Here is an 11,801-nt window from a genome sequence, read left to right as displayed (position 1 = left end):
CCTCTCCCGTCCAGGGGAGCCTGCCTGCCTCCCCAACATCTGGATGCATCATCGCCCAGGGACCCTGTGCTTTGGGGTGGGGTGGGCGGTGGGCAGAAAAGAGGCACTGAGCCCACCTTGGGTAGCGAGGGCCTGGCTCTATGCTGGTGCTGCCAGCAGTGATGCCTCAGGAATATTATACATAACATAAAATTTACCATTTTAGCCACTGTTAAGTGTACAATTCAGTGGCATTAAGTCCCTTCTCATGGTTGTGCAACCACCATCCACATCCAGAACTTTCACACCTTCCCAAACTGACACTCTGTCCCCGTTAAACACGATCTTCCCATCCGCCTCCCCAGCCCCTGGGAATCACCCTCCTGCTTTTTTTTTTTTTTGCCATCCTGCACAGCCTACGAGATCTTAGTTCCCCGACTGGGGATCGAACCTGAACTCCCTGCAGTGCAAGCAGACTCTTAACCACTGGACCACCAGGGAATTCCCCACCACCATTCTGCTTTCTGTCTCTATGATTTTGACCCCTCTAGGGACTAAGTGGAATCAGATGGGATTTGTACTTTCAACGTGCTTTTTAAACTGGGAAGTGCTCCACGCACAACACAGATGGAGGATGACTATAATTATATTTCTTATTATCATCATGGGGAGCTGGCCCATCTGGTGTGGCTTGGGAAAACCATCAGCCATCAAAAAACAAACGAACCCCTGATGCTATCCAACTGCCACTTTTCAAATTTTGTGTTGCAACTCCCAGAGGTTGTGGAACCAATTCAGTCAGGTGCAGCCAGAGTCCTGCAACAGTGAGGTCATCCAGAGCAGACGGAGAACAGAGGACGTCCACGTGAGGGGGGGGCAGCTGGTTCGTGGGGTCCTGCCTCAGTTATACGAAAACATAGATACACACTGGATAGTGATGGGAAATGCATTTCTTACTGGGGCTTTTGATAGAAAAACCTTTGGAAAACGCAGTCCTGGTCCAGTTGTGTGTAGGAGATGGAGCTCCTTGTCAAATCTGCCCTTGCACATCAAGTTTGTGTTTGAACTTGAGTTCAAGTTCAAACTGGATGGAGTTCGTGTTTGAAACCACTCTTTGCTTCAGGTCCTGATGGTTTGTCCATCTCTGTGAGGTTCTCCCCAGGGGCCCCCAGAGTGAATTTCATGGATGCCACGTGCCCTAGTGGAGTTGGGCCATTCCAGACATCCTGTTGGCATCTGTCCTACCGTGGTCATGGGATGCGTAGCAGACAGACTGATTTCCCCATATCACAGGGAGTTCAAGAAGGCCACCATGAGGTCAGACTCCGTGGACCGATGTGACTTTGCTTAGATCCTCATGTCCCACACACGCTGACCGGGCATCCCCGAGGCCAGGTACTGCATCCCAAGACCTCACGGTCCTTGGGAAGATGGGCCAGCACTGAACGGTAACTGGGTGCGGGTGCCCTGACACGTGACATGGGGTATAGGGGAGTCCCTGGGAGGCCCTGATCCAGTCCAGCTTCTCCCCATTGTGGTGCTTGGCCCACTCCAGCCTCATACCTGGGTTCCTTGTACCTTGGGGCCTGGGGTGGGGTTCCTGCCAGGGTCCAGGCTGAAGCTGCTCCCTCCCCGCACCCCTGTGTGGGTGTGACACTCACCCACTGCCCGGGGCCCAGAAGCTGCGGTTCCTCCGAGGATAGCCCCAGGTCTCGGGGAGAAGAAGGGGCTGTCCCTGAATTCAGTGACCCCAGCTACTCCCCATAACCTGCCCTGCACCTGCTGTTGCTACAAACCACATCCTCCTGTGGTGGCCATGGTTGGAAATCCGGGTCTGGCTGGTCCCTGGAGACCCTCGGGGGATAGGCAGGGCCTTCCCAGCTGGTGCAGCTGCAGCTCTGGTCTCCTGGGCCTGTCCCCATCCCGTCCCTGGACCGAGAATGGCCGAGGGCTGGATTCAGGCCGAGCCAGAGAGGTCTGGGTCCAGATGTCCTGCTCAGCAGACCCCCTGCTCAGGGTCCCTGGCTCCTCTGTGTCCCGCCCCCACCCGTCTCCCCTGGAGCAGAGGAGTGTGTCATGTCCAGTCACTTCTGCCCTGCTCCCATGTCAGAGGGCACCCCCTGCCTCCTCCTGGTCAGCCCCCTGCCCATTCTCCATCCCACAGTCCCCAGAGACTCCTCCTGTGGCCACCAGGATTCCTCTCTCCCAAGTCGTCTCTAGAGCAGACACGTGGGTCCATCTTCTCCAAGTCCCAGGTGTGAACGTTCTAGAAAATTCCAGGTTCTTGGGATCACTAGATCTGCTGTATGACTCCCAAGCCCTTCTCTGGGGGTGGTCTCCGCTACTGTGGAAGGTTGAAAACATTCTCCAAAGCCCAGAGGTCTGGAGGTTTCATTCAATGTGAGAGTGACGCTGTAGTCACCCTTGTTTATTTAAGGCCAGTGTGAGAGTTAATTTTATGTGTCAACTTGGCTGGGCCACAGTGCCCAGATATTTGGTCAAGCATTATTCTGGATGTTTCTGTGAGGGTTTATTTGGATGAGATTGACACTGAAATCAGTGGATTAACATGAAATCGATGCTTTGAGTAAAGCAGATTACCTCCCTAATATGGGTGGGCCTCACCCAATCATCTGAAGGCCTGAGTAGAACAAAGACTGACCTCCCCAGAGCTAGAAGGAATTTTGCAGCAGATGGATTCACTGCCCCTTTTCCCTGGGTCTCCAGCCTGCCGGTCCATCCTGCAGATTTTGGACTCACATCTCCACAACCATGTAAGCAATTCCTTAAAATAAATCTCTATTTATAGACACACACATCCTGCTGGTTCCGTTTCTCTAGAGAGCCCTGGCTCACACAGCTCATCCCATCGATGGTCATTATGATTCCTGTTTCCCAGACGAGGACACTGGAAGTTAGGGCCTCGTTTAGGTGCAGTGACGTGACTTTGGGTGGAGAAGGAGTAGAACCTTCTTGGTCCAGGGTGGAGGTGGCAGGGGAGGAGTGGGCGTGGACCAGGCCGGGGTGGCTGGGGGGGGCAGTTTCGTGCCTTGAGTCCCCGTCTGTCACGTCACCATGAGTCACAGCTCCCACTGCCATGGTAGCTGGCACTGTAATAGCCTCGGCCTCGGCCCAGTCCCCGCTGATGATCAGGATGGCTGTGTTCCCTGAATGGAGCCAGAGAATTGGTCAGGGATCCCTGAGGGCCGGTTGCTATTGTCATAGACGAACAACACAGGGGCCTGGCCCGGCTTCTGCTGGTACCAAGATGCATGTTTATGCATGACGTTACCTCCTGAGCCGGTGATCCTGACCTTGTTCCGGGGGCTATTGACACTGAGGGCGGCTGGGTCAGTTCATAGGAGGTCGTGGAGCCTGTAAGAGAGGAGGAGAGGGGACTTCCCTGGTGGTCCAGTGGCTAAGACTCTGCGCTCCCCATGCAGGGGGCCGGAGTTTGATCCCTGGTCAGGGAACTAGATTTCACATGCCGCAACTAAGGAGCCCACATGCTGCAACTAAGACCCAGTGTATCTTAGTTAAATAAATAAATATTTTTAAAAATGAGAGAGAGAGAGGAGGGGAGAGGGGACTTGAAGATGAAGGCCCATTCCCAGGGGCTCCCACCCTCAGGCTGATCCTGTAGCAGCTGCGGGGGGGGGGGGGGGGTGTGCGCAGCACCTGTGCAGAGAGTGAGGAGGGGAGCAGGAGAGGGGTCCAGTCCATGGTGGAGATGCCCCGAGCTCTGTCTTCTGCACCTGGAGCTGGGCAGGACCTCCCAGACCCTCTCATTGTGGCTCATGCAAACCTGACCCCTCCTGTCTTTGCTGTTGCTCCCTGTGCATCTGAGGCGCTGGTCCCAGTTAGGGGCGCGGCCATCTCGCTGGGCTCCCCACACCCTGAAGGGGTTCTCCCTCTGCCCTCCTGCCTCAGGGAAGGCTGGCTCTGCCTTTGGGTCTGAGATGTGGTAAGGGCCCCAGAACTGGCCCCATACGTGCCTCCCGCCGTGGGCGCTCCCTTCAGGCGGCTCAGAGCAGAAACAGGAGCAGAGCCCCCTCCTTCCTGTTGCTCTCCGATGCCTGCAGCACTGCCGCCTGGCCCTGGTCACACCTCCCAGGGAACATTCATCCCTTTTATGGAGGGTCGTTTGCATTTCAGGCATCTCTCAGGCCTGGGTCTACACAGATTCACAAGAAACAAATCAGTAGCCCCACTCGTCCAGTAGTCCTTGCGGCAGGCGGTTTTGACGGAGAGAGAGGTGCTGCTGGCAGCGCCATATCCCTGTCTGTTTCCCTGGGCGGCAAAGCTCAGAGTGAGGGGTGGTCCGTGGGATTGAGGAAACCAAGGCCGCAGCAATAGCCCCTCCAGGGAGAGGCCTCCAGTTTCCGTCGGGAGAGGGCTGAGAAAGTGGAGCGTGAGGGGTGTGGTGCAGAGGCTCATCCCAGGAGGGGAAAGTGGACGCGGGGGGTGGGGCGCGGGGCTACCAGGAGGGCAGCTGCAATCCGGGAGTCAGGGCTGCGAAGCCACAGCTGGAGGGTGGTCGAAATGCCCAAACATCCGGGTCTGAGTGGGAGGGAAGGGCCTGCGCTTCTGAGCCAGAAGGAGCCAGAGGTCAACCGTGGGAGGTGAGCGTGCTCTGTGCGTACAGGCACACCTGTTACGTTGCTTCTGGTTTCCAGGTGCTCCTGACAAGCATCTCCAGAGCATCACCTGCTTGCCCACATGGGTGAGAGTGCCTTAGTGAGGTTGAACCAGATGACAAGGGCGCAGGAAGTGCTCTGAGACTTTCACGTGCGTGGAACCACCAGGGATCTTGTGAAAACGCGAGTTCAGACTCAGCAGGTCTGGGGTGACCGGGACACATGGCATTTTTTACAAGCTCCCAGGTGATGCTGCCGCTGCCAGCCTGTGGACCCACATGGCGTAACGGGGTGTAAAGGGCACTCTGCACTGCCCCCTGGCGGCCTTGGTCGCGGTGTCTGCACTTGTCCAGTGGGTGATGGAGGCCGTCGGTAGTCACCGCGGCCGGAGGGGCGATTCCCAGGGACAGCTCTGACGTCCGCTGAACTGAAGCTGAGGTTGAACTGGATTGTCGGAGGGTAGGACCCCGGGAAGCCGCGTTTCTGGGTCAAGGACGTACTGATGAGATGCAGGAAATGAGAGAAGGGTTCGGGTTTGAGGGGCTTTTGCAGACTCCCCAGGTGGACGGCAGTCACTGGAAGTGGAGGGAGGGAGAGGAGCGGTCGTGGTCGGCCTGTAAGGACGACCACCCTCCCAGCACCACCTCCCTCAGCTGCAGTCCAAATAGTCCTGCGGAGGAGAACCCTGCTCCCAACTCCGGGCCTCCGGCACCATTACGCCTTGAGGGCATGAAACAGAGCTTTAACTTTATTTATTTTTAATTTTTATTTCTTTAATTTTGAGAGAGTGGTGTAAGGTGGGTACTGTTATCCTGAACTTATCCTTAATTTTTCTTCTTTTGGGTGAGTAAACTATTTGGTATCCTGGCTTAGTAACTACCAGTATCACATGGAGGATTTCAAAATTTTCACATTCTTGTGCTCTTTCTCCATTTAGGGTGTAATAATAATTGTCCTTTTAAGGAAGATGTGATGTGTGTGTGTATATATATACATAAACACACAAGAGAATATTACTCAGCCATAAAAAGGAATGAAATAATTCCATTTGCAGCAACATGGATGGACCTAGAGAATATCATACTAAGTGAAGTCAGACAGAGAAAGGTAAATATCATATGATATCACTTACATGTGGAATCTAAAAAAAACCAACACAGGTGGGCTTGTATACAAAACAGAAACAGACTCAGGAGCAGAAACATCGAGAGCAGACTTAACGTTTATCAAGGGAGAAACGTTGGAGGGAGTGATAAATTGAGAGTTTGGTATTGACGTATACACACTGCTGTTTGTAGAATAGATGATCCATGTGGACCTACTGTACAGCACAGGGAAATCTACTCAGTATTCTGCAATAACCTAAATGGGAAAAGAATCTGAAAAAGAATGGATATATGTATATGTATAACTGAATCAGTTGGCTGTACACCTGAAGCTGACACAACACTGTGAATCAATTATACTCCAATATAAAATAAAAATTAAATTAATAAAAAATGAATGGGAAAATTTTTTTAAAAGAAAACAACAACAACAATAATAAAGATCCACACGCCAAAAAAAAAAAAAAATCATCATCCTTTAGAGAATTAGCTGGAGTGAAGGTACCTTGGCACAAATTTTTTAAAGACAAATGTAAATGGACTGTTTTTGACACATTGTCATGTTCCTGGTTAGACACCAATTTGAATGGGCTTGTGCTGCCCAAAGACAGAACAACTTACCATAATTGCAATGGATTTAAACACCTCAAATATCTTGTGCCCACGAACCTGGAAGATGCTGGCACACTGACTTGTGATTTCTATGACTGGTAAATAAAGGGAAAAAAGACCAAACATTTATCCTGCCTTTACCATGTGAACAGTCCCTTGGGTGCCTAAATCATTGAGGAGGGGACGTTTTCTTCATAGTTTTGCTAGAATGAAAATATCCTCGTTTTACATCCCGTCGTGAATGAATGGATTTGGTCATTGGGCGTGCATCACAAAATTTTTGTGATGCAACTTAGAATAAGACGCAAGGGCCCTTCATGCCCTAAAGGGCGTCTCAGTGTTAATCCCACCCCCCTCTTTATGTGGGGCCACTTGCCCCGGCTCATCTTGACAATCCCATCACAACCACACCGGCCTCTGTGTGCACAGAGAGCCCTTGCATTTTCACTCTGTCTGACTGGCACGTTCCATCCCCCAAGACCCCTGGGCCTTCCTCAGATCCTCTCCACTGAGGATCTGGAGGTCTAACCCAGGTCAGAATTTCAGGCCTCTAGTCTTCAGTACCGCTGGTGACATGTCCAAGCCTGCTGGGTTCTGTGTTTCTGGGTCAGACTTGGGAGCAGCGTCAAGCATTTCTGTGCACAGACCACAGCTCTCAGCACCCCTGCACCCATGTTCTGTATCACAGTCAGGAACCCTGCTGTGATACTTGGGGGTGGGGGAGCTCTTTGGGTACCAGGCAGCAAATCCCAACAATCTGGGAACCCCACCCTCTCCAACATCTCTCACCTCCATTAACAATTCAGAAAGTTTCCCAAATGTTCCCTTCCCTGCATTGACCTTTTTCAATCTTTTCCTTCCACATCACTCCTGATTACTGGATATGATCACTGGATTTGCAAGTTTTCCCTTCTTAGGGAATCACAATGACCCCAGCTGTCTAATGGGGTCCCGGAATGATGAGATCTTTGGGACCCAAGAATTCATTCAGTCGTGCATTCGTCTATACATCCATTTACTCAACTCTGTTATCAGTGTATATCAGACCCAGAAAATGAGATGAAGAAGTCCTTCCCACTGAGAATTTACGGATTAGTAGAGGAGAGAGACTTGCAAACTAAGTTCAGAGCTGCGCAGCAGGTGCTAAATATAGTTAGGAAAACACGATGTTTGCACATCGCAGGAAGTTATTAACTGCATAGAGAGGTCAAGGAAGTCTTGCCCAAGGAGTGACAGTGGAGATAACTGCGGACCCCAGAGTCAGTGCAGCCAGCTGGGGGTCATGGCAAAGGGACAGGAAGTCCACTGGCAAGTAGATGGCTTGGGCAGAGGTTTGGAAGCAACCGAGAGCATCAGCAGAAACAGATGGTGAGGGCAGCGCACAAGAAATGGGACTTGGGACAGAATCTGGGCCAGTCTCCAAAGGCTGTGTCACAACATGGAGTCAATTTTACCCCTTCAACCTGTACTGTCCTGTCACAGCCAAGGCAACTGTGGACCACTTGGAATGTGGCCGGTCCAAATTGAGATGAGCCCCGAGTATAAAATACACACTGGGTTTTGAAAATTTAGTATGAAAAAAGAGTTAACCATCTCATAACTAATTGTACATTGCATGTTTAAATGATAATATTTGAAATGCATTGGTTTAAATAAAATATGCTATTAAACATCATTTCATCTGTTTCTTTTTATCTTTTTTTAAAAAATGTAGCCACCAGAAAATTGGAAATGGCAGATGTGGCTTGCATCCGTACCTTTGAGGGTGGGAGACAATCGAGGCTAGAGCGGAGGAGTGCAGGCAAGGCTGGATCTGGGAGTAATAAAGATGAGGAATGGAGGATCCAGGCTGCAGCAGGATGATGGGCAGGAGGTCAGATTTTGGCCGGGTAAGAAATGACTCAGACTAAAGGAAAGGTTTAGACAAGGGGGAGGCCAGGCCTGGTGACTGATGAGGAAATGATACCACTACTTTGTTGAGCACACGTTACAGTCAAGTGCAGGTTAAGCATTTTATAGAAATTAATTGGTGCTATTATTGTCCTCTTTACAAACAACACTGGAAATGTTGGCCTAGCATCCAAATGACCCTTCTGAGGCTGACCAGAGCTAAGACTCATGCTCTGCCTGGCCCGAGGCCCGGGTCCAAGGTCCCATCCTCCAGGAATATGGTGAGGCAGGCGTGCTGGGATGATGGAGGAGCTGACCTGACTCCCTGCTCTCTGGGTTTCTTGTCGTGGCTTGGAATCCCAGAATCACAAAGGATGAAAGCAAGGGAAGAACAGGTTACAAGCAGGTGACAGAGTTCTTTGGGGACCACCTAGATGGCCTTTGGAAACCTGGGCCTGGAGGACCCTGCCAGGAGACAAAGGCTCCATGCAGGAAGAACTCAGTGCATTTCAGAGAGGAAGCCCAAAGGGTGCTGAGAACTGGCCGGAGCTGAGACCATTGTCTTACAGGCGTCGCAGGCCACACATGGAAGGGCTGATATTGACATGAATGTACCCTTTGGGGTCTTTTCAGCCATGATAAATGGACATTCTCAGCCAAGTTTGGATCACAGGGGAGATGGTTTGCCTGGCACCTCTCTGAGTGGGAGGCATGTCCGCACGTGATGTGGACGTGGGTGTACAGGGTCCCTCTCTGCAGGGCACACACTGACTCACCACCCAGAGGCTCAGGGTGCAGATGTGGGCCAGGGTAGCAGGAACCCACTGTTCCCTCTTTACCCAACAAGCTCATCAGCAAGGCCACGCACACGCCTTGTATCCCTCCTGCCCCCGGGTCTTCCAAGGGTCCAGAGGGTTAGTATCCTGGAGTCCTCAGGCAGGAGGAGTGACCTTGATCACCCCACCGAGTGTGGTTTGGCTGAAACCTAGAGGCAGGAACTGGGTGTTTCTCTGGAGCAGGGGTCAGCAAAGTATGGCCTGAGTGCCACATCCAGCCCAGCCCTGTCTGTTTCTCTAAATAAAGTTTAATAGGAAACAGCCATGCCCGCGTGTCCACATATTGTCTGTGGATGCTTTTGAGCCATAAGGACAGAAATGAGTAGTTGCTACAAAGATCACATGGCCCAGAAAGCCAAAAATATTTACTACATGGCTCTTTACAGAAAATATTTTCCAGCCCTGCCGCTTTCCTGCACAGAAGAGGAAACGTCTTTCTCTCTCCTAGACCAGTGTCTCTCAGTGACACCCCTGTTCTGGGGTGTGGTGGGGTGGTTTTGGCACCCCAGGGGCCTTTGGTGATGCCTGGAGACATTTTTGGTTGTCATAACGAGGGGCAGGAGGTTGTTTGGTGGGTATAGGCCAGGGATGCTACTCGACATTCTGCAGTGCACAGGACAGCCCCTCTACAGCAAAGAGCCATCTGGCCCAGTGGAGGACCTAGACCACCCCTATCACTGGGCACGGCTCTCCTCCCCAGAGGACCAATGAAGGCATTTTCTAAGCTGCTTACCCTGTGCACAATCAGGTGACAATAGGGGGTCCTGTCCCTGGCAGGGGCATCCCCCAAGATGCTATGGCAGCCCCCTGCCTCCCAGGACCCACAAGACCAGGGGCTCCGGCCAAGCAGACCGTGACTGGCCAGGTCTCCTGAGACCTTCACCCTGGTTGGGTCTTGGGTGTGTCCCACTCATTCTGACTGTTCGCAGAACATCTGGGGCCTCCCTGGAACAAATTCAGACCACCCAGCAAAACAAATTCCCAAGACACAAGCAGATTTAATTCCCGAATCCAGCCTCCAAAGGGGTTTCCAGGAGCTTCTCCTCACCTGGGGCAGCCCAAGACCCCACCCTCCTCGCCACACCACCCTCTCCTCGGGGAGGCGTGCCCTTCTGCCTTTGGTTCAAGGTAAGTGTGTCCTATGGTGCCTGGGAGGCTGGAGCAGCAGGCTCCCTTTCCTCCCTCCTCTCTCTCTGCATCTCCGGCCCCTGCTCCATGTCCCCGGCCCCCACGGCGCAGAAATACACAGCCTCATCCTCCGGCTGAAGATCAGAGATGCTCAAATACCCTGTGTTCTTAGCCAGGTCTTTGGAGCCAGAGAAGCGAGGGGGGACCTTTGGGCCCTGGTTCTTGTCCGAGTGGGAGAAATATCTCAGCAGGAACCTTGGGGGGTGGCCGGCCCTCTGCTGGTACCAGTAGATGCTGTGAACACCAACATCATGGTCGCTGCTCAGCGTGCAGGCCAGGTGGATCGTGGTTCCAAGGGACGAGGACACGGATGGCGGCTGATTCAGCACCGGCTGAGGGCCACAAGCTGGGGACACAGAAGCATGTGGGCATCCAGGGCAAAGCAGGGCAAGGGAAGGGGCCGGGGGCCTTGAGCTCTGGGGGTTCTCACCTGTGCAGTGGGCCAGGAGCGCCAGCAGGACAGGGGTCCAGGACATGGTGCAGCCGAGCAGAGCTCTGCCTCTAGTGTGCACTGGGGCCCCGGGCCCTCGCGGGGCTGCGCCAGCACCTTCCTCCGCCCTCCCAGGGGTGGGGCCGTTGCACGCCCAGTTCCCAGTGGCCATCCCAGACTTCTTGGGTTTGCATTGTTGGTTAGGGGGACGGCCCCGTGGTGGCCTTTGCAGCTCCTGCCTTGGCCCCATGGAAGCGTTTAGGGAGGAAGCACCTGCTTGGAGCTCACGGGCCAGTGCCCAGGAGGCCAGGCTTGAGTCCCTGAGGGGGTAACTTCAACATCCCCCTGAAGAAGATGAGCCCCACAGAATAAGGTTCTTGTGCACATTTATGTGCCTGGTGAACCGGGAAGAGAGGACAGGTACTCAGGGTGGAAAACGCCTGCTGAGTGCTGCAGAAAGTGTAAGGGGCCCTGGGGGTGAGGGGGCCACTCTGTCCACTCCCATGTCCCTAGCACGCCCTCCACCCAAACCCAGCCCCTTTCCTCCTGGAGTAAAGCTGGAGTGACTAGCAGCTCCCTAGAAGGGAGCATCTTGGCGGGGGGGCCCAGGGCAGGCGGAAATGGAGGTAGAGTACCCTTACCCACTTCAGCCCTGCCCTGGCCCTCTGCCCCCTCCTCCTCATGATGATCTCCCCAGGGATCGGGGGAGGAGGCATAAGTGAGCTCAGTGGTCCTGGGGGCCCACTCCTTGGCCAGACCTGCACCTGCATCCTCAGGTCCATAAATAAGATGCTGTGTGGGGAACAAGGGGTTGTACAGAAAAGAACTGGCTGCTCTTTGTCCCTGGCACTTGGAAGGGAGTCTCTCTAAATCCTTGGAATTTCCCGAGTGATAGGAGTGTCTTAGTTATTCATGGGGGACCCTGAGTTTAAGCTAATGGGTGATTCAGGATGGGGCTGGCCATGAAGAAAGCCCCGCCGTGTGACTCAAAGCTTAGGGCTTTAGGCCATGAGATACCAGCACAATCCCCAGGGCGGGGAGGGGGCCCGAGGCTGAGTCCAAGCACTGAGCCAGTGGTCCCAGCAATTGTCCTGAGTAATGAAACCCCAGTGGAAACTGTGGA

The 11,801-nt window shown here is 53.2% G+C and overlaps 1 protein-coding gene across 1 annotated transcript; it reads right to left on the bottom strand.

Annotated features, from left to right (window-relative positions):
* Window positions 1-10,199: 10,199 nt before the first annotated feature.
* LOC307197084 (immunoglobulin iota chain-like) lies at window positions 10,200-10,724 on the bottom strand (the record flags this gene model as incomplete). Its single annotated transcript, XM_079942678.1, has 2 exons — window positions 10,200-10,594; window positions 10,679-10,724. 2 exons carry the CDS (start codon window positions 10,722-10,724, stop codon window positions 10,200-10,202), a joined length of 441 nt encoding a protein of 146 aa, XP_079798804.1.
* Between the last annotated feature and the right edge of the window lie 1,077 nt (window positions 10,725-11,801).

Source organism: Stenella coeruleoalba (assembly GCF_951394435.1).
Source record: "Stenella coeruleoalba genome assembly, chromosome: 14".
Classification (NCBI taxonomy): domain Eukaryota; kingdom Metazoa; phylum Chordata; class Mammalia; order Artiodactyla; family Delphinidae; genus Stenella; species Stenella coeruleoalba.
This window is presented reverse-complemented; position numbering and strand designations above follow the sequence as displayed.